Raw genomic sequence first — 23,618 nt, 5'->3', positions numbered from 1 at the left:
CACCTGCTTAGTTCTCCACTGGTATCCAATGGTTACGTCCTGTATGCTCCGTTGTTTCACTGGTCAGGCATGCTCAGTTCCTTACAATTCTGTAATTACGAATGTTTGTACAGTTGTGAATGCGCACTCGTCAGTAGCTGCAGTGAGGCATTGTGGGAGATGTAGTTTTTGCACTCTCCAGATACCATTTTAAATAACAATGTGAAAATCTGAAGCTGGCTGGTAAGCAGTGTTGGCACAAGACGGCATAAAAGGGTACCAGAATTCAGTATGATGATTTAGATGGACATTGGGAATAATGGCAATAAGTGGAAACATTGGTGATAATTTTGCCCAGTTTCTGGAATACCTCTTTAAACCTCTCAGTGGTTAACCACCATTGTCCTGAGCTTAGAACTGGTGCTGCCTTCATTCACCTTGCAGTATACTGGAGAATGCTCCCCAAGCAGTGTGGGGCACCGGAATTATTAAGAGAGGCTGTATTATTTGACTCTAGGTATTAAACGGGCTTGGATTTCTTAACTCTGCTAGGGATGACATAGATTGACTCATTAAAACAGGGCTTATGCTATCTTGATTAAACTGTGCACTGTAGTATTAAATAAGAAATACTCAAACTGTTCTTCATGCCTGCGGTTTCTCTGTCGTATCATGAGCCCTTTGCGTAATAACACGGTCACATTACAGCCACTCCATTCATTATAGTGGGTCTTCCAGTTATTGTTGACTTCAAGAGTTCAGCTAGCTAGCTGCAGCAGTCCCATCAAACTACTAATGACCATAACGATACATAATGACTGTATGTTTGTGTGTGAGTGCTTCTTATGCTCCACCCCTGGTAACGTCATCACTCCGCCCCTGGTGATGCCATAGAAGGTCCTACAACATATATAAAACATAGAGTCTGACCGACAGAAGAACAACACAGTTAGGGCTCTTGGAAGGGGAGGGCAAAAATAACAAACTGAGAATACAACTAAGCTGCTATTATCTCAGAAGACACAACACAGCAGTCTTGACAGAAGACAACAACCTACCATCACCACAGAGATCCAGTGGGCTGAAGGACCTGTGGTTATGTCATGGCTGTGGGAGGAGCCAAGCTGTGTGTGTGTGTGTGTGTGATGTGTGTGGTGTAGTAGAACTGTGTGTGATGTGTGGGGATCATAATGCATGTACTATGTAGCAGAGCTCTGTGGCGCATTGCACCACCGGAAACACTGGTACTATAATTTCCTACACAACTCGGCAGTCCTGACAGAACACATTGACCTACTGTGGTGATATCACTGCTGTGAGAGGAGCCAAGCTGTGTTTGTCTTTTGTGGTAATCAAGCTGCTGTGAGTGTGATGTGCCACCAGAAACATTGGTACTATACTGTCCTAATAATTACTAGTCAAACTACTAACAACGACCTGTCCGTCCATGCGTGAGTGAGTGGGTTTGTGAGTGACTCACATGCTCCGCCCCTGATCACATGACTGTGACATCATAAAAGGTCCTTCATCCCAGTGAGGGAGTTACATGCTCTGCCCCTGATCACATTACGGTGACATCATCACAGGTCCTGTATGCACAGGTGTTCATTAGTATTCCATAGCAACTGAGGCCTCATGGGGTTTGTAGTCCGCCCGTAATCTGCACCGTCATGTTGTAAGGGCCGGGGCATGCAACTCCCTCACTGGTGATAAAGAACCTTTGATAACGTCACCGCCATGTATTCAGGGGTGGAGCATGTAAGTCATTCACTCGGGATGAGCATAACCATCATGTGATCAGGGGCGGAGCATGATGATGACGTCATCACGGGTCCTTCATCTTCAGGGCTGCGCTGCTTCTGTTCCCTGTTGTATGGGATGAATAATGTATGTAGCAGTGCTGTGTGTGTAACATGCATATAGCACTCGCTCTGTCGCGAAGGATGTCTTACAAATGGCATTCGTCAAGGTATCAGTCGGATGCATATTTTTTAATATGTTTGTTTAACATCTCATTCCAAATCTCTCATGATATGATGCGTTTTAGAGATTAGTCAAGGAAGGACACATCAGTACGTTGGAAAACTCATCAATGCAGTTGATTCAGTTGCTTTCAATGAGATTTTAGATCCTGTGAAATGAGGACACTGACTTTATCAGCCGGGGTGATGGTAAATCACCAGTAATGGCTTGCTGCTTACTGGCTGGATTCACGGCAGACGGGTAGAAGCTTACGTCTGCTGCCTCATTCATCATTCATGAGGACGGAGTTATGTGGTGTCCTAGTAGTCGGATGAGAGATTGATTGTTTACAGGAATCAGCGCCGTGATACCAGGACAGCCGAGCACATATAGGTGAGGTTGTACCTGCAGAACTCTTCCCAAACTTCACTGTATTGGAGCAACCCACATAGATCTACAATGTATATTCTCCTCCTGACCACCCGTAACTACCTCCATATACTGTAACATACTGGTAGCACATAGCTACTGCCATGCCAGATGACCAGGAAATCACTCTGACATTTCTGAGGTTCTGATCTGATGTGCCAACTCCATAGCCCAGTGAGGATTTTTTTTGCACAACCCTGGGGTGGAACTTGAAGTCTGGTGAAGTCCGCTGTGGATTTGTGTCAGAATCCTCACCAGTAGTGCAGAATTTGAAGTGGATTTTCTGCTGTGGAAAATTTGCACCAATTTTGCTATGTATGAGCACACCCTCAAAGGAGGTTTCCCACAAAAAATACTTATCCCCTATTCATTGGCTGGAGGATAAGTATCTAATTGTTGGCAGTCTGACTACTGGGACTCCTGCCGATCACATGGATGGGTGTCTCTTCTCCGCTTTTTGAACGGAGGGGTAGTTACACATATTTGCTGCTGCTTCATTCAACTCTATAGAACTTTTGGCAATAGCCAAGTACAGCACTCAACTATCTCCAAGAGGGATTAGTGGAATAATCGGTTCATGTTAGTATCGAGTTGATTTCAAGAAAATCATCTTAAATCTGTACGGTCGATTCTGACTCCCATAAAAGTCAATTGGAGTAAAAATTGGGTTTGCCCTCCAGAAGGTCCCGAATGCAATCAAAGCCACCCAATTTGCATGGGAATACAGCCAGACATCTGGGGAACGGTAATGTAGTGTGTTGTGGATCCACTGTGTCATCCTGCCGAGTGGGATGACCTGGCAGGATAGACAGCTGACAATGAGGAGAAGACTGAGCAGAAGCGGGTACTCAGTACAGAGTAGAGGAATGGGCCTCACCCTGTACTCAGATGAACCAGATATCCCTGTCCTGGAGATACTCATGGTGGTGGAGAGATCCAGGACACCTTTCCTGACTTTGGCTCCTAGACCACCCTACCTACCTGGGGAGGATGGGAATCCAGAGACAGATGTACCGAGCCACGCAGATTTGCAGGAAAGGAAGCAAGATGGAAACCGGGGCCAGTCCTATGTCGAGATGACAGATACAGGAAAACAGAAAGACAAACAGAACCCAGCGGCAGAACACACAAGGAACTGGGAACACAAAGACACAATATAAACGATTAAAGGATACGCAGAGAACTGTATACAGACGAGATAGCTTGTGTGCAGTCACCCAGAGAATGAACAACAACAGCAAGCATTGTGGGAAGTCTCTGGAGGGTTTAAATAGGAAGCTGATTGCAAATCCCCACAAGCTGGGTGAACGAGCTAGACACAGTTACCCTGGAACTGCTGGAAGAAAGAGAAGCAGACTTAGAAGACATGATGATGCCTCAAATACTGGTGTATCTTGTCTCCACCACGAGAATGGGTAGAGAGGTGCACAGTGATAGTTAACACCTTCTTACCGCCCATTTAACACCCCTCAGTTTCCAACTTCTTAGGCACTCTTGTTCTGGCCGCGGACGCTGCAATCGTCCACGGTCTCCTCGGTCTCCTGTGACCTGCCGCCGCTGGTGACACTCTCCTCCCCGCTGTAACGCCATTCACCGCAGCTTCAGGGGATGTGGCCGCTGAAGGCTACTCCGCTCCCCTGTGTGTGTCTCTCAGGCTCTCGGCAGCGGCGCCTGTGAGAGCTGGGGAGGGGAGCGCAAGGTGTGAGCGCAGTTCAGAGCAAAGAGGCTAACACAGAGCAGGTCCCGAATTACATATTGCAGGTACGCCGGTGGTAACACTCACAGTTGGGGACATTGCTGGGAGGTCGGCAGGGACAGTCGCAGCAGGGGACGGGAGCGCCCTTGCTTCCTTATGGAGCTGAATGGGGCTAGCAGCTTACACGGAGAACTTACATGCCAGAAGGATGACAGCGGAGAGAGAGGGGGCCAATTAGCAACTGTGAGCGTAAACTATACCTCCCCTAGGACAATCTCATGTCTCCACCCATTCTTGTGGTGGAGACAAGATACACTAGTACCGACGCCTCGGTCTGATGAACCTAGCAGGAACACTGTGCTCCTCCCAAATATTGGTCAAAATAGTATACAGTGGGGTAGGGGTCAATCATAGTTCAGGGGTGTCACTGAAACAAAAGAAGACCCACATAGGGTCTCCTGGATCAAAAATTACTCCAAGGAATACAGCAGATGCGCTGCTTGTGTTTAAGAGCAATGTCATAAATTTTACAAGGAGAAATTCTACCAGGTGAAAACACTCAAGTACGGACCTACTCCAAGGAACAGCTGTATAGCTACCAAAGATTTTCCTACGCAAGACATATATGTGTACAAATTGCCAGCGTGCTAACTAATCATTAGAATCTGCCATCCGGGTGCAGTAATCAGGGGAAATCAACATGTGGTTTATTTTTATAAACTTCAGGCAATCCACATTGTCTGTGGACAAGAGAATGCGTCTGTCAGTTGTCACGATCCCAGATGTGCTGGACACTTTCTGATAGCACACTGGCCGCGGGTGAGACAAGCACCTCTAGAGCATGTTATGCAAGTTCTGGACATTCATCCAGCTGACACGCACTGTGTGTATTTGCTGTTTTCCTGTTTGGTTTTCTTTTTGTTTTGTATTAACGAAAAGCATCACCAACTAAATAAGCTGCAATCCCTGGAAGGCACAATATGTGAGAATAGAAGACCACAGAGTATAGCTGGTATCTTACAAATCCAGTCATTTTAACCTCTTGGTGACCAGCCTATTTGTGCCTTAAGGACCAAGCAATTTTCATCGTCGCATTACAAGAGCCATAACTCATAATACGCACCAAAATAGTTTATGTAACATTTTTTTCACGCAAACGCAAATCACTTGAAAAATATGCGTGTAGTACGGTATGTAGCGTATTTAAGTTTGTATGAATGAGCCCTACATGTGAGAAAGACCGACTCTTTACTAAAAAGGGGTGATGGGTTTCCTTTAACGCTCATTGTTCACAAAAACACGTATAAGGGCTCCTGCCCACGGACAGATATTTGCTGCGGAATCCATGGTAGCCATCCACACCGCAGATCCACAGCAAATAGCGCCCATAGCATGCTATTGGGAAATTGATTCTTCCTCCACACTTGCGGAAACTAATTGCGGTTTCTACAAGTGGAGGAAAAATCGCAGCATGCTCCATTTTTCTGAGGATTCCTTGCAGATGGCTTCCAGTAAAGTCAATGGAAGTCGTCCGATTCGCGGCCCTTCTGCATTGTAATTGCGAAAAGGTTGCGGATTCCACGGGAAAAGCAGGAGTTTAAAAAAAAAAAAAATCTGTACTGTGCATGTCCGAAGGCTCGCCATACGGACCATCCACGGTACAGAGTGAAGACTGAAAGAACATGTACACGTAGATGCTGCTGCTGGCAGGGCGGGATTCCGTATGAGGAATCTGGCCCTGCTGTGTACAGCCGGCCTAAGTGCGAGTAATCCTTGAGTGAACCAAAAAAAACGTGTTCGATGGAACCAGTGGAAGACCACAGCGGTGAGCGTTCACTTGACGAACACGTATGTATTTATGTGCATTCAGTGGACTCGGCGACCAATGAGCGTGCGTTTGGAAAGCGTTGAAAATTCAAATACACGCCTGCCAAAGAACCTCACGCCTCCTAATTAGTTGACGAACTATATTTTTACCTGCGCCCAATAATTCATTTAGCAATCGCGAAATTGAACAACAAGCGAACAACCATCGCTCTCTAACAGCTCACATATGACAGTCGTTTGCACACTTCAAGTGCCCTGTGTAAAGCCACCCTGAAACATGTACGTGTATATATATATATCAGTTTATTGTCTTTCCAAAGGCTCAGTGCTGGAGACATATTGCACCACCAAGACCGGACTATGTCGGCGCCTCTGAGCGTGATGCTGATGACAAGTCAAATACAATTTTCATCTCCCTCACTGAAACTAAAATCTAGTTAAACACTACAGTAAACAATAAAGCATTTTGCTAATTACAATATATTTGCATAACATTTCAATAGCTACTCATGGGGAACCAAAAGCCCAATACAATAACCGAAGGCATCCTCTGTGGATATTAGATATTAGATTCAGGAATATGAGATTGTGGGCACTATGGACTGTAAGCTCTTCAGAACACTGATAAATCTGAAGCACTTGGGATAGACAGGATGCTTTAACCATAGAGCAAATGGTGCATTTGCCCTGGGCCCCCTGGCAGCGCCACTACTTGCAACTCTTGAGTGTCCCCACCACTCCTTACAGCAGTGTGCATTTACTTCCTTGCCATGACTGCTGTGGCCAGAGGCGTAACTTGATGCTGCTGGGCCCCATTGCAAAATCTGTAATGCGGTCCCCCAACGATACTGCTTCATCCATAGTACTTGTCTCCTCATATTGGGAAGAGAGACCTTATGGGCGGCGGAAGGTTCCACGGCCTGGATGCAGCATACCTACAGAACACCGTGATTTCCTGCTGCGGCTATTAAAGCTGAGGTGGAGATGAAGGGAACCCCCGCAGGGATGCGGGGCGGTTTCCTTATGAAAACGTCTTGCATTCAACTGTGTTCGGGACCTCAAGGGCGATATCGGACCCTGAATCATGGCCTGATAGCGCCCTCACCAGTGTGCAGGAGCCCTTATATGTCAATGAGAACAAAAACACAGCAACAATAATATTGGAAGCTGAAGAAAAAAACCACCACATGGGTAAAAATCCCTAAAAAGTGTCTGGACCTTTAGGACCGAAACACCCTGGTCCTTAAGAGGTTAAAAAGTATAACTCATCGCACTAAAAACAAACCCTTATACAACTGAAAAAGAAAGAAAAAAAGGAGAAAAATAACAAGTTATGGTTCTTAGAAGACGTGAATGAAGAAAACTGTCTGCGACATCAAGTGGTCATCATGGAGATAAACCCCATTTGGTCAGTTTCACATGAGCCTATTACAGCCGCCCCTCCTGTGGACCTGGACTGAAGCACATTGCCTGGATTTTTGCAGCTCGCCCATGGACGTTCTTCCCAGCGCTTTATCTAATGTTTTTTTTATCATGCTGGGGAAAGGGCAGGGATGCCAATAAAAACATTTGCGCAGGGCCACATCTGATGTACGACCGGGCCTGATGCCGGACAATGAATATAGAAAAAGGCCCTTTAAATCAGATGGACGATGCAGAAGTGGGGATTTTTCCTGTGCTGGAAGAGAGCTGGAGTCAGCCAAGCGGGAACGAAACTCACATCTATTATATATAGTTATCTAGAACAGGCTGCAGGCGGCCGTCACACGCACTTATTATACTGTACCAACGGAGACTACATTCCCCGTACTAGAATGCACAAAGTCACACACACGCAGGACACAGCTTCCTGACAGATCACATTTATAATCAGCATCTTGTCAATGAACGGTCGTTGCTGTATACAGGAATAGTAAGCTTCGCAGTAAATAAGCTGCATGCGGCTATCTTATACACAAGGGAATAGTGTTACCCACATCCCTCGTATGTGGCTGTACAAAGAATTAAAATATTCTGAAATGTATATATATATATTGGCTTGGTGTGCCATATCACTCGTCATGGGCGATTTATTGGGGTTGCAAATGGCACCATTGGGAATAACGGACATGGAAACTGTGGAGCACCACGTGCCATTGATGTGAGAGGCGAACGTTGGCTACAAAGGTGAGCGAGTAATGTCCGATAAGCTACAATGGAGCGGCTCATCATGCAAATGAACCAGGGGGCTACCAGATGGGTGTGTAAAACATTTCACCGAACCCTGCTGCATATGGGGCTCCGAAGCAGACGGATGGTCCCTGCACCAATGCTAACAAAGGTGCATCGGAAGAAAGGTTCAATTTGCCCTGTAGTATTGGAATTGGACCATCGCTTATTGGCAAAGGGTTTCCTTCTCCGACAAGTCACATTTTCTGCTTCATAGAATGGATGGATGTTGGTATGGTTGGCGAGAAACATTAGAGAACAAGCACCCTGCAACCATTGACAGAGGAACACAAGCTGGTGGCCACAGCGTTATGGTCTAGGGATTTATTTTTCTCGTGGCATTCTCTGGCCTGCTCATTCATGTAGAAGGCACTGCGTTATGAATCCATCCTTGCAGATCATGTACACACATCCATTCTGTTTGTCTTCCCTGGGGCAGGCAGCAAGACAATGCAATGTGTCACATGGCTAGAAATGTCCGACAGTGGTTGGAAGAGCATGGCCAAGACTTCCAAGTACTTCATTGGCTCTCTGATTCCCCAGACTTGAACCCGATTGAGCATCTCTGGACCACCTCGGACGTCATTTTTGCTCTATGACCCCTCCCCCACGCACCCTCCAGCAACTGTAGGATGTACTGCAGTCAGCATGGCTCCACATACCTGAGACAACCTACCATAACCTTACCGAGTCACTCCCAGCTCGTCTAGCTCCTATCTGTGCGGCACACAGCCATTACTCTGGATATTAGCTGGTGCTCATAATAATGTCTCTTGATTCTGTATATAGTGCCGATCACCCATGATAATAAAACCACCTGCCTAAAATTGCATAGGTCCCCCATGTACCACCAAAACACCTCTGCTGTGACAGATCTGACCCATCAAGTTATGGACTCCACCAGACTTCTGAAGGTATCCGGATATCTGCACAAGATGTTAGCTGCAGCAACGTTTGGTCCTGTAAGGTGTGAAGTTCGGCCTTCATGGATTGGACTTGTTTTTCCAGCTTACCTCACAGATGCTCAATTGAATTAAGATCTGGAGAATATGGAGGCCAAGTCATGTTCCTCATTGATTCCTAGACAGTTTTTGCATTATGGCCGGGCGCATTATACTTCAGAAAGTAGGCACTGCCATTAGAGAATGCCACTGCCATGAAGGTGATACTTGTCTGTTGGGTAGTATGTGTCACAGTCGCATGAATTCCAGGACACAAGTACCCAACAGAACATTGGCCAGAGCATCACACTACCTCCACTGGCTTGATGTTTTCCCATAGTGCATCCTTTGTGCCATCTCTTCTCCAGGAAAGTGACGCACAACTATCATCAGCGTAAAGAAAAACAAGGAGTCCTGGAAGGGAAATAGCCCATCATAGCCCTGATCTCATCATCATCCAGTCTGTCTGGGATTACATGAAGAGACTGAGGGATTTGAGCGAGCCGACATCCTCAGAAGATCTGTGGTTAGTTCTCCAAGATGTTTGTATAAACCTCCCTGCCGAGTTCCTTCAAAAATCGTGTGCAGTTATACCTAGAAGAAGTAATGCTGTTCTGAAGGCAAAGAGTGCTTACTAGAGATGAGCGAGCATGCTCCCTAAGGAACCTTTTCTTCCGAGCGGGCAGGTACTCGCTAAGGGCAATGCTCGATCGAGTAATTGCCCTTAGCGAGTATGCTCGCTTATCTCTAGTGCTTACACCAAATATAGATTTGATTTATATTCCTCTTTTTTTCATTCACTTAGTATTTTATTAATTGACCAAAAGAACTATTAACACTTCTATTTTTTTAAAGCATTCTTACTTTGCAGCATTTTCCCCACACCTGCCTAAAGCCTTTGCACAGTACTGTAACTGTGCATTGAACTATGCCACGAGTTTTACAAAAGTCAATTCCTAATGCCACTGCTGGCTAAACATTAAATAGCTGAACTTGGCTTTACCAGCAACAGTTGCCTAACCTGGGTACTAATCTGTCTCCCAGTACGCATATACCCCCAGGACTTACAGTAGAGCCGAACAGCATAACAACCCAACATCAGAATGAAATATAGATATGAGACAGGTATTAACACAGTTAAAACACTTAAAGGGGTTGTCTCGTGAAATCAAGTGGGGTTCAGCACTTCTGTATGGCCATATTAATGCACTTTGTAATATACATCGTGCATTAATTATGAGCCATACAGAAGTTATTCACTTACCTGCTCCGTTGCTAGCGTCCCCGTCGCCATGGATCCGTCTAAATTTGCTGTCTTCTGGCGTTTTTAGACGCGCTTGCGCAGTCCGGTCTTCTCCCTGGTGAATGGGGCCGCTCGTGCCGGAGAGCTGGTCCTCGTAGCTCCGCCCCGTCACGTGTGCCGATTCCAGCCAATCAAGAGGGTGGAATCGGCAATGGACCGCACAGAGCCCACGGTGCACCATGGGAGAAGACCCGCGGTGCATCGTGGGTGAAGATCCCGGCGGCCATCTTGGTAAAGGAAGAAAGAAGTCGCCGCAGCGCGGGGATTCGGGTAAGTAATAAACTTTTTTTTTTTTTAACCCATCCCTTGGGTTTGTCTCGCGCCGAACTATTGCATAAAAAAAAAACCATTTCGGCGTGAGACAACTCCTTTAACAAAACTAGTGAGTCTCCACTCCATGACAGGGTCAGAGTGTAATGGTAACTGGATGACGAATATAATGGGACTGATAATGGATACTGTAGCAGATGGTGTGGATCTGAAATAACCAGAGAAATGCTTATCCTAACACTGGCTCTCCCCATGTCTCTCCCTGACACTATCCCTCGATATCAGACACCACTGTCCCTAAACAGTCTAAGTTGTCCCTATGGATGACCCTGTCTAAAACACTACCCCTAAGAACAAGTGGCTACTAGGGCCTAGACAAGAGCTAAAGAAGCAAATGTTGGAATGACCCAAGGCAAACAGAAACAAACAAAAAAATAAACAAACCACAAACTAGGAAACACTGACTGAACTAGAAGACCAAGGAGCAAAACACAGTGACTAAACACATTAGATAAGACTGGCCTAGAAAACAAAGAAGCAAGATACACTAACTGCACAGACTAGACAAGACTGGACTAGAACACAAAGGATCATGACACATTGACTGGAGAGACTAGACAAGGCTTGTCTAGAAAATGAAAGAGCAAGACACTCTGACTGGAAAGACTAGACAAGACTGGCGTAGAAGACCAAAGGAGCAAGACACACTGACCAGAGACTTGACAAGACTAGACTAAAAAACGAAGAAGACACACTGACTGAAAAATCTAGACAAGGCTGTCCTAGAAGACCAAGAGGCAAGTCAAACTGTCTGAACAGACTAAAACTAGGTACTAGAAACTATAACAAGGAATCCTGGATAGAAAACATGTTGTCACAGCTATCAACTGCACCATACTGCAGAAACCAAAAGTATTTATAGAGAGGTGAATTAATCAGGCACTTCTCTCTGTAATGAGGCTGAGCAGTAGCAGTGTAATCCACTGATCCCCTCCAGTGGATCAGCTGTGGGAAATGCCCCAATAACAGCTTAGGCTGTGTTCCCACGCAGCAAAGATCACTTGTGGCTGAAACCCCACCCAGCCATGGCAGCCAACAGCTGTACAGTCTTGCAGTTGAGGAAGCACAGCCTTACAATGCAGCAGATAAGGATGCAGCAAGATTTCTCCTGTTGATCATAACACCATCAGAAGTACTGACCATGTTTATAGTCCACTTTCACTGCTTCTATCTGTCTGTACATATAATCTTGGATACCCCTCGGAGAACAATAATACTGATGTGATGAATCATTTATTGAGTTTTCGGTTCCAACTGAGTAGCCATAGAAAGGTTATGCAAATATATTGTAATTAGTAAAGTGCTGGATTGTTTACCACGGCGTTCACATTTATTTCATTTTGCTTTCGTTTGAATGAGAGAGATAAAATATTTGAATTGTTAATCGTCTCTGACTCGGAGGCTCCGACATCATGTACATCTCAACTAATCCCTCATTGATAGAAAAAAATGAGATTCCCGTATTTTAGTGACGAGACACTGGAGAGTTTATCACAATGCCAAGGAAGAAGAATCAATTTTAAAAAGTGTGTGTGTTTTTTTTTAACAAATTCACCGTTTCTAGTTGAGATGCTGAGTGTATTACGTTTTTGTGTATTTACCAGATTGCTGGGAGTACTAGTGAATCTGAACAACATGATGAAAGTTCCAAAATCTTAATGGAATTGCAATGTTGGAATATACAATGTTATTGCATAGTCACAATATAATGAGGATAACACTGCCTTGTACTGAGGCAGATTTCAGAAAGAAAAGCCTGTAGTGAAGCCGCAGGCGTAATGGAGGGTATCCTTGACACTAGGAGTAGTCCATCTCAAGCATAGGGAAATATGAGGCTCGGATAGGGATACATGTTTGTTGACAGAGACAGGAAGAGGAGCTATATGGGAAAGAATATTGGGAAATTCCTCAAAAAGGGGGTGTTTTTCCTGTGGGAGTCCAGCAAAGTAAGTTCCCGTCTGCCCCGCCCTTAGTTAGATTTTCTTGTACAGCGCAACTCCGGAGTTACATCAGTGGATGGAGAGAGGTCCTTCAAGGCAGGTGAAAAGAGTAAAGGCATATAGTTAAAGAGGTTTTTAAGATCGTATACCTGTGGTGGTTATTGTGGGCTTTGGTGGATGCTTAGCTCGTTGGTTAATTTCCTGTGGGCAGGATCCCCAGGATGGGTAATACTTCTGTGCCATAATGGCTCCCCTGGCTAGTTGCAGTACCGAAGAAGAGCAGTGACTAGAGCTTTGGTAGAACAGGAAGTTAAGAGAATAGACCTTCGAGGTCTAAAAAGGCCCTGATGACCGCGGGCCAAAGTTGGAGGACCAAAGGGGCCCTGATGACCAGGGGCTGAAGAGTGTCAGCGTGCAGCTAGATGTGGTCATGGTGTGTAAGTGGGGCCCCTAATGTTAGGTGTGTGCACCCGTTAGGACTGTGTTTAGTGCGTGCAGACCTGTGGTAGGGTCTATGATGGGAGGTTTGGGACTGTGTTTAGTTGCCTTCAGACCTGTGGTAGGGTCTATGACGGGAGGTCTGTAACTGCAACACTAAAAGAGACCTCCTGTTGTTTGGGATTGAGTTATGGTTCAGGGAGGGATGGACGATATTCTGTGGTTATGCGTTCAGTGTTATTTTTGTAGTCAATAATGTAGCGTAATTGTTGATTAATGATGTACGTGTAAGGCGACGCTGCAGCAAGACCACCGGATGTAAAGAGGGAGAAAGTGCAATCACATATGACGACCTTGAGAGTATTTACGTCTACGATGTTGTTCATCCTGATGTAAAGACGTGGCCCCTAAGGGGCGAAAGAGGTCCCATTCCTGAACGTTAAGCAGGTATTGCATGCTGCTCAGGTGACTTGTTGCTTGCCCAATTCGAGAGGCGATGTAAAGGACCTATACCTGAATATTACACGTGTTATAGTTCTGCATGACGTTTTATATAACGCTCAAGTACCAGTGCTCTCCTATGGGGTGAAAACAGCAAAATGTGCTGTCTCCGTCTGTCACTGCCGCACCATAACCAGCCGCTCACCTGCTGCAAACAGATTCTACAAACATATGTAATATTAATTGACCTATACTTAGGCAGTGCAGTGATTATAGTGGCTTTACACTGTAATCAGCAACCTCACTGTGACCGATGCTTGAATACGATGTCGCCGCCTTCCCTCGTATCCTTTGCTGGAGTAAGGCCTCATGTCCACAGGTATAATTGAATTGCGGAACCCGCATAGGTCACCCGCGCGGATGATCCACAGTTCAATATGCCCATAGACTATCATTGGGCATCCGCAGGTATTTAAATACATGCGGACGTCATTTCTTTTCCCGGCGTGCGGATCGCACATGGGAAAAAAAACGCAGCATGCTCCATTTTTCTGAGGATCCCACAGGGACGGCTTCCATTAAAGTCAATGGCAGCCGTCTGGTCCACGGCACGCCTGCAGCTGACACTGCGAACGTGCCACGGATCCACGGGAAAGAAGGTGATTTAAAAAAGAAAAAAAGGCACAGCGCATGCGCGGAGTGCACTGGCCGGGGTGCTGAGTGCATCTGCCATGCAGAACAATCCGCTGCCGCATGCCACTCTCAGAATCCGTGTGTCCGTGGACATGGGGCCTAAGACCTCCCACACACTTACGTTTTTCTTTTTTAACGCGAATGTCAATGGGACTTTGTAACCTTAAAAAGCAACACAAGTTTGTGTTTTGCGATTTTTCTGTGATGCACTTTTAACATTAGAAATTCCCATTGACATTCGCATAAAAAAAATGCAAGTGTGTGGAGACCCTAAATGAGACAACTAAAGTTTGGGTCTATTCTTCAAAGTATCTACAAAAATGTAAATATATAAAAGGTAAAATCTTACTAAGGCAGACCATATATATTGACTTCAGACATGTCCACAACCGGCCATCTACAAGAAGCCATGACATTCTCACAAGGGCTACGTGGACTATTGTAATATGTGGATGCATTCATCCCGCTGAGTAATGGAGGTGTCGGTGCGGACGTCACCACAACCATTCATCAGCTGTTGGGGGGATCGGACATATTAACCAGTGCGGCAATGTCTGCCGTCGTATGCCCTGACTAATGGGGCCAGAATGTGAAAGGATACAACTTACTATATAGATATATACTAAGATCCTACTTGTATACCACACGTGCCAAACACAAGGCCCGCGGATCGAATTCGGCCCGAACCGCATTTTATGTGTCCAACCCAAACACTGGCGGTCCGTGACCGCCGGCCTCTCCCCCGTATGCGGTCTTATATGCAGCGCAGACGCCGAAGAGAGACATCAGCATTCACAGACAAAGCAGCTGCTGCCGGATCAGAGCTGCAGGCTGGATGGCCAACAGGGGGGTTGCTATTGCTAATGGAACTACTATGGGGGTAACTATTACTACTGGGGCCAATGTAGGGGACACTATTACTACTGGGGCCACTATAGGGGGTCACTTACTGCTGCGGCCACTATAAGTGACATTATTAGGGCTCGTTCACATGGGTATAAGCACATTTTGGTTGTGAAAATGTACTGCATGTAATACATATTGGCGCATGTGAACAAGAACGCAGACAGGCCTATTGAGATGGTGCGCAAATACTCAGTGAATACGCCCACCCATTCCCTTCAGTCGCCTATTGCTGTGCGTAATACGGTCATGCCACACAACAAAAACATGCTCATATGAACGAACCAACTGAAATCAACGGGTTCTCTTCACAGCGTATTACACATGCAATATGTTGCGCAAGTACGCTTATGTGAAGGCGCTCTCGCTCTACAATCGGCCCTTTGAAGGCAACCATAAGGGTGCCCACCCACTAGCGTTTTTTTACTGCGAAATTCGCAGCGTTTTTTTTTTCTGCAGGGGTCTTTGGGCTATGGGACATGCAAAGCTAAAATCGCGATCGCGCAAAATCGCGATATCGCGGTAAATCGCGATTTTGCGCGATCGCGATTTTTACATTACAAGTCCCATAGACCCCCTGCAGAAAAAAAACCCCTGCGAATTTCGCAGTGAAAAAAACCGCCAGTGGGTGGGCACCCTAAGGCTGATGTGGCTCTCGGTGAAAATGAGTTTGACATCCCTGTTGTATACAATGCATTTAACCCTTTTGTAGCTGATAGCAATGTCATTGAGATACAATGCATGGGGCAATTAAAAAAATGAATATTAAACTGCACAACTTTGACCTGCACTCCTCCACCAATCTTCCCAAGCCACCCCACGTTTGCCGGCACACCCCATTAATCTGTGGCAGCCTCCCACTTTGATGGGGTTGAGTCTTGGGATGCTTTCCTAGGAAGATACAATTGTTCGTCGTAGTGAGTCCAGCAAACACAAGGCGCCGGCCCCAGAGAATAACACCGGCCAATTTTGCTCAGGACTAGCTTCAAGTATAGGCGGGCTCCCACTGTCACTGCGGGCCCTTGCCTACCCGCCACAAGCTTAGAGCATGTTTGAGTAGATTATATCATGGGCTCCGGAGTCAGGAAGGATTTTTTTTCGTCAGGGTTTGTTTTTGTTCTGCTTTGGAGACTTGCAATGTTTTCATTAACGAGGGCCGTCAATACTATCGAGTCTGCATTGTGTAGATCAGGTAGAGTACACAGAACGTATAATGCTGTACACTAGAGCTGGGTAGGACGAAGGGGTTAATTATTAATGCTTTTGGTTGGCGAGGCGGATGTTAAATCACATTAGCAGGGAGTGGAGATGGAAGGCAGAAGGAGTCTTCTGGGAGAACGACCTGACTCACATTTACGGCGCTCGTTTTTTTTTTTGTTTTGTTTTTCGGACCGGGCAAAGAGAATAACAGGAAACAGGAATGGTTACAATATTGTCACAAGCTGGCATATGTAGTGGTCAAGGGGGCCGTACCAAAGCTTAGAATGTGCCTCCATTGGTACTTGTTACTCCCACCTCTATTCCAGGACTCTGGGGAGAGGAGATCCCTGCATGGATTCTCACTGCTCATTAACATTAGGGATGCAGCCGAGATGGATTGGGCCATGTATCTCTAGGGGGCGCCATAGCAGCTTTATGGTCTGCCTCATGTCCTTCTACAAAAGCCGTGCCTCTATAAGTGTGTATGTGCGGTTTACATCTGTTTTTGCTGCGTTTTTTAACATGTGAGGGCAATCCATTTTTCACGAGCGTCAAAAAAATGGAAGGTGGCCCAAAACGGATGCCATTGAAAATGCCCATTGAAGTCAACAGGTACATGTAAACAAATGCGAGGGTATTACGTTTTTTTGTCACACATCCATTGACGAATTTGGTGCATGAAAACACACCAAAATAGGACATGCTATCAGTCTGTAACACCGGTCTGTGAAAGAAAAGTATCGCACTGGTGAATAGATGCATTCACCCTAATGGGCCCAAGTTCTGTCAGCTGCCAACATGGGTGGAACTTGGTCATTAAAGGGGTTTTAACAGAATTTGAAGTTATCCTCTACCTATAGGGGTTAAGTTGCAGATCATTGGGGATCTCACCGCTGAGACCTCCACTGATCCTGAGGACAAGGGACCCGTATCCCTCACCCTCCTCACTGTAGGCTTACTGCACCTCCCACCGTGAGGAAACTGAATGGAGTGATGGCCGTGAAGCGCGCTAGCACTCCTTTCTTCTTCAATAGGACTGCTGGAGACAGCTGAGCGGCAAGCACTTGGGTATTCCCACCAGCTCCATTAAAAATAAGTCGTATCCAAACAGCGCATTCTCGTCCAGCGCTCCATTCAGAATGACATCACGGCGGGTGAGAGAGGCACCTTCGCAATGGCAAGAACAAGGAAACACAGGACCCCATTCTCAGGATCGGTGGGGGTCTCAGCGGTGAGGCCCCCAGCGATCAGCAAGTTATTTCCTATCCGTGGAAAGGGGATAACTTGTAATTCTGGCACACCCCTTTAATAAGTTTAACTCTTGAGTTGCAATTGTTTGTGCATCTCGCATAGCTCCTGTAAAGAAAGTTGTCTGCGCCGCATGTCTACACCGTTTTTCACCATTCAACCTGCACCATACAAGTATATGACTGTTTTTGGTCATTTTGGCCAGATGTGTGGGCCTTATTGCTTAAACCTTCCAAGATCTGTCATTCCATCAGCCCCTCTGTGCCCGGGACCTGTACCCACACATCATTGTCAGTTCATGCCTTCTCTCCGTAAGCTGAACTTCTCCACCAGGGTGCAATCAGCACCCACCACCTTTTCCATGCTTATCCCTCATGGGACGGAGACGTTGGTTTTCAGTCCAGGGGTTTATCAGTCATTTCCTGTTATCTGCAGGAAATGTCTGGAGGCGTTGATTAAATATGAATCAGTAATGGGAGCAGAAAGAAATTTGCTTTAGTATGTAGAATTACAAGAAAGAGTCTATACCCCCCGCCCCCCGCCGCCGCGCGTATAACAGAAGGGCAGGAATACATGCTTGGAGGCTGGTTCTGCCTCTCTGACCTGACAGTGATATCACATGGGCCTTCCATGGCTGAACGCTCTGCTTTCCAATAGGTTTTGGTACTCTGGTCAGAAAGCTTGTACCTTGCCTTATTTCCATATACTCATGGTATAGCGGAGGTGAGATCTGGATATTTCCATTCAGAATCTGAAATCATTGTTGAAGCATGCAGCAGCTTCCTCCTCCACCTTCCCTCTTCTGCTTTCCATAGACTTCTATAGATAGCACGAGACAACCCCCCTCCCCTTCTTCCATTTACTGTAATCCAGCTCAGTTACTAGTTACATCTGATACTAGAGACGAACTTCACATGACAACAGGCAGTGGACATCCATTTAGAGAGAAGTAAGCCCATTAGTGGCCAGCACTTTAGGTGATTTATCAGCACAAAAATGTCATTTTAGGTAAATAAAGTGATTTGCATTTATGTTATTACATTGGCCATCACATTAAAGGGTTATTCGCATCTCAGCAAGTTATTTCCTATCCATAAGATAGGGGTAACTTGTAGACCAGTGGGGGTTCGACCAATCCCAAGATTTTATCCCCCGCTCATCCCAAAGTTTTGACAGTGGTGGCCGTGCATACATACCACTGCTCCATTCACTTCATTGGACAAGTTCAAGCTCTCAGCAATCTCCATTGAACTGAATGGGACTACCGCCGATTGATAAGCGCTTGAACTCAGCTGCCTCCAGCGGTCACAGTGAAGAGAATGAAGCGTTGACATGAATTCACGGCCATTGCTGTCAAAACTTCAGGATGCATTGGGGATAAAATTTTGGGCCTTGGTGAGGGAATCCAAGCAGCCGGACCCCCACAGATCAGCAAGTTATCCTCTACCTCGTTTATAGAGGATGGGAATGCCCCTTTAACACAAGTTGTCCTAAAGTGCAGTCACCATTTAAACAGTTCTGACCATTTAATGTTATAATACCCGCTGCCTGCATCATGGTACTTTTACCCTAGCTGAAATGTCCTACAGCTATATGATGTACAGTAAGAAGTGTATTTCCCATGTACTTTGGGTATAGCATCACCCACTTACAGTTTACAGAGAACACGTACCGATGCAACAATGCCCGGTCTGAAGGGTGCGATGCGCTACACATTTATTGTAGTGCGTCTGGGCTATTTACATATTGCGGCAGTCACTGCAAAGCGATGGCTATGCAAATAGTGTAGCACGCTGAGCAAACATTTGTAGCTCACCAAATGTTCTCTTGGCACTTGCTATATCTGCATGCCCAATTTCAATTGTACCAAAAACACTGCAGTGGGCATAACAGTCTACTCCACTGTTGTCTTCTGGTAGGCCTGTTCTAGAAGGTCCCTTTTATCCTATTTGGACCTGGACCTACTAGAAGATCCTGTAGTCCTTTGGTGGATCAATTCCCTATTAAATAACAATTAACTTTGTGTTTTACAGACCAATGATGCAGTTGGAGCAATGTGGAACTGGCTTTACTTCATCCCACTCATCATCGTTGGGTCCTTCTTCATGTTGAACCTGGTTCTGGGTGTCCTGTCAGGGTGAGTTTCCAGCACAACCATATCTATAATGTTTGTAGGAGCCATCTTTGGTTATGTATCATTCATGCACTCTTAGCAGTTGGATGGACCTGTTGGGTATGGGTCTAGCGGTTAGAACACAAACATGACCACTACATTTGTTGTCTGTTCTGCATTTATGGCTATTGACGACTTTTACTCAAGACACATGAAACATACCATGGGGCAGTGATGATGTTGATGACAACCATCTCCAAGTACAGGGCATTTATCACCGCTATGAAATGCCAATAGCTTTTACCTGTTTAGTACAGCCTTAATATTCTCCCTTATCCCACGCTATCAATGGAAACGGTCCGTTTTAGAGACACTTTGATAATAGCATGAAAGGTTTTCTAGATCTCGAAGAAGGTCAGAAGATGTCAAACATCTGCTCTGCTTTGTGGTTCCCATTGGAGGCTTGGACCGATATAGGACATTGGTCTGAAATCTGCTTTGTGGAGACATTATGAGCTGGTTCGTTAAACTAATAGTTGTAGAGGACTGACTCCTCAGCCATAGTTGGAAACCTAATCTCACAATATGATGACTACCATACTGTACCCATAAATCCCAGTAGTATTGTGGGGGCGCTAATGGAGGATAGGAGAATGGTGTAGTGTAGTCTCTGGTGATGTGCCGATAAACCCAGAGCCACAGCAAGGAACGGCCAGTGGTAGACGCCAGGAGATGAAGGGATGGGGCCTGCCAGCCATCGGTTCGGGATCCTTGGTCTACAGGTACAGTATATGCACCTATATATAGGGTCTTGCAGACAGGTTTCTTTTTAGTCTTGGGGTACTTTTACACGGGACGACTGTCAGGTGCGTAAGCTGAGCAATTGTTCTTCTAGTGAATGGAGGCGGGAATCATTTTGGCCGCCTGCCTTCATTCACATAAACAGGAGTCGCACAAACACTGAGCAGCTCCTGTTCACACGGCTCGACAGTCGTTTGGTTTTTAGTTCCACTATAAACCAAGTGACTCCGACAGGTGAGCGATTTCCCACTCAGTGCCCTGTCGGTGGTTGCATGTTCATTGGCAACTGTTTCCAGTGAGGATTCCCCATGTAAAGGTACCTTTAGTGTACAGGCAGCACCCCTCCTTCCATAGGAATCCTCTCTTTTGCACCTATTGTGTTTGAGGCCCCCCACCAGTAGGACTTGTTTGCTGGCAAGTCTCGGAATGACCTATCACTGAGCCCTACAGGGGGTAAACAGAAAAGCACAGGATCTCTCTGGCTGCCTAAGCTCCCGGACTAAATTATTCATCAGAGGAAGCAGAACATGACATACGTCCAAGGGTCGTTATCCTTTTATCTCTATCGCACTCCCTGGCTACCTCCTTTATTTTCGTCTCCGCTTTCATTTCCCTCTATTCCTGTGAATCGTTCTCTTTTTAATGCTTGGAATATGAAAGCAAATATGTCATCCGACCTTTATGTAAAATATATTAGGTGAATCACTGTCCTGTACAACCAGCAGCAAGACCTACTTTTCCCTACACTTCACTTTGTATTGCCTCCACCATTAACCCTCATCATTCCACCATTCAGTCTTTTTGATTTAGTAATGGAAGAAAAGATTTGTTCTAAAAGAGCTTCCACCGATCCCAATGCAAAATCCAAACAGGACACCCACAACCACCGCTCGCTGTTTATAGTACTTCTACCTGTGAACCTACTCAGACATCAGTCTCTGGGTGTAAGTATAAGGGGTGAAGCCGTTCGCCCCTTATAACTACAGGTATATACCAAAGTAGTGGTACATGCCATGTTTTATTAAAAAAACATTACACTGGGAATCCTACCACAAATCGTGACATTTCAGCACCGTTGGTCCGCTGGGCCATACCTGTCACCTGGCTATATGAGGTATGCCCATATACAGTCAGGCTGTGCCTGGCTGGCTGCCATATTGTCCAACATTGACGCTGCCTGCACATGTGTGGCCTTCCCCCTCCAAGTTGCCCTAAAACTTCCTATAATATTACCTTGGCCCCAGCAGAAGAACCACAATTTCCTCCTACACAAACCTCACATGGTAAAAACAAAATGCTTCTAAACATCCTCATTACTGCTTTTTGGAGGGGGGAAACAGAAAAGACTGACCGACCCTCTCTCTTACCTGGCTACTTCTACACTTCCCCCACTCTCTACCTCTTCTCCTTCCCACCAAAACCTCCATTTATTGTCCCAAAACAAAGACCCTCCAACTCCTGACCTCCCCCCTAGGCATCTTTAAAAACCCCTAACTACTGTTTATATACTATATTTTGTATACAAACTTCCCAAAGTATTCCTCGCTCTCTCCCTCCTAAACGTAACCCTAACTATCATTTGACACATAGACCCCCTTATGGCTCCTCAATTGGAGCTTGCCTGCACCCGTTGCTCTTAACCTCTGCATTCCCTATCGTTATAGCCTTCTTGCCCTTCAATAATGAACCCTTTGACCATCCCTGGAATCACCATGTTGTGTCTGCCCTTACCAAAAAGTTTAAATGGCAACCGAAAATGGAGTCAAGTATAGAAAAATAATGCTGAACTACTGAAATTTTTTGTTTGGTAGACCAAAGATCTTTCTTTGAAAGAATGTCACGGATTGTTCGTTCTTCCCTCATTGCTCTTACAACCAGTTTGAAGAACTGTAATGGCCAGCATGGACTAAAATATGTATGGCTGCGTCTGGGAAATGATTGTTCAATGGGTGTTTAACCATCCACCTACTTCTATCCAATGTGTATGGCCATCTTTATTACTATGAATCATCATGAGGCTGTCCAATGTCTTCATACTGGAGCACCAGGGTCAGATATTGGTGAAGTCCAATCTAAAGCTTTTTCTTAGGACCCCATTTGATCATGCTGTGGTTTTTGGATATACATTACCTATATGTCGAGAACCATTATACCTCTGGGATGTTAGGGCGCCTGCACATGACTGGGTCGGTTTCTGCATGCGGAATCTGACCCTGTGCCCTGATGATGACCCCGTGTACCTGTCTGGATTCTTCTTTATTCGGCGATTGTTCCGGCCGGCGCACATGCGCATTACAGGTTATGCTGCGCCATCGCTAAACAATGACGCAGATCCCGTGACCTTTTGACAATGATGATTGCAGAAGGGCCACAGGTCGGATGGCGTCCATTGACTTTAATGGTAGCCGTCCACATGAAATTCGCTAAGAAATACAAACCAGTAGAGCCCTGTTTTGAGTCGAACTTTGCTAAAAGTTTGGTTCAGCTTAAACTTGAACAGAGCTTTTAGCATAGTTTTACCCGAAACAGGGTTCTACTGGTTCGGTTCGCTCAACACTACTCATGAGTACTGGTACATAACACGGTCTACGAGCCATAAGAGCCTTTTATAACACTCTGAGTATTATACAGGGATGGCTCTTAGACAGTGTCATGCACCAATTTTGGGGGTTTTGGCAAACTTCTAGTTCAGTTCGATCTATTTCAGACCAAATATGTTACAAAACTTTGGCGTAGAATCCTAAACGAACTTTTCAAAAGTTCCCTCACTATTTAGCACAGTTCATGGAGTTGGTGATACTTTTGTATGGAAAATCCACAGAAATTCTATATTTTGTGCAGGAAGTTTATATCTGTCCTTCCCATTTTATTAGCAGCCTTTGATCTATAAAGCTGAACTTTACATTTTATTCTAGTTGTTCTTCTATAGGTTGAAGCTCACAGGAACAGTAATAAATAAAACCCATTATTTTGTTAGTCTGCTGGGATAATTTGTACATTTTGGTGCCGTCACAATCATACAAATCCCACCGAGACCTCCGTTATCAGCTAGCCGTCCCCTAAGGCGTTTCTGCCTGTGTCTCACTTTTTGCTAGACCATTGTCAATTAAACACTTTCAATGAAATTTCTCACATTAGAATGACTAAAACTAATCTGTTCAGCCTG

At 45.6% G+C, this 23,618-nt stretch overlaps 1 protein-coding gene across 1 annotated transcript in view; it reads left to right on the top strand.

Moving 5' to 3' along the window:
• The window catches only part of CACNA1B (calcium voltage-gated channel subunit alpha1 B), a 362,074-nt gene that overhangs the window by 189,415 nt on the left and 149,041 nt on the right, over positions 1-23,618 (top strand). The window contains exon 7 of the mRNA XM_066580423.1: positions 19,572-19,675. Within this exon, the coding sequence (XP_066436520.1) occupies positions 19,572-19,675 (104 nt within the window). The remainder of the gene's footprint in view (positions 1-19,571; positions 19,676-23,618) is intronic.

Source organism: Eleutherodactylus coqui, chromosome 10 (genome assembly GCF_035609145.1).
Source record: "Eleutherodactylus coqui strain aEleCoq1 chromosome 10, aEleCoq1.hap1, whole genome shotgun sequence".
Classification (NCBI taxonomy): domain Eukaryota; kingdom Metazoa; phylum Chordata; class Amphibia; order Anura; family Eleutherodactylidae; genus Eleutherodactylus; species Eleutherodactylus coqui.
Note: the sequence above shows the minus strand (reverse complement) of the source record. Positions and strands in the feature narration are given on the sequence as shown.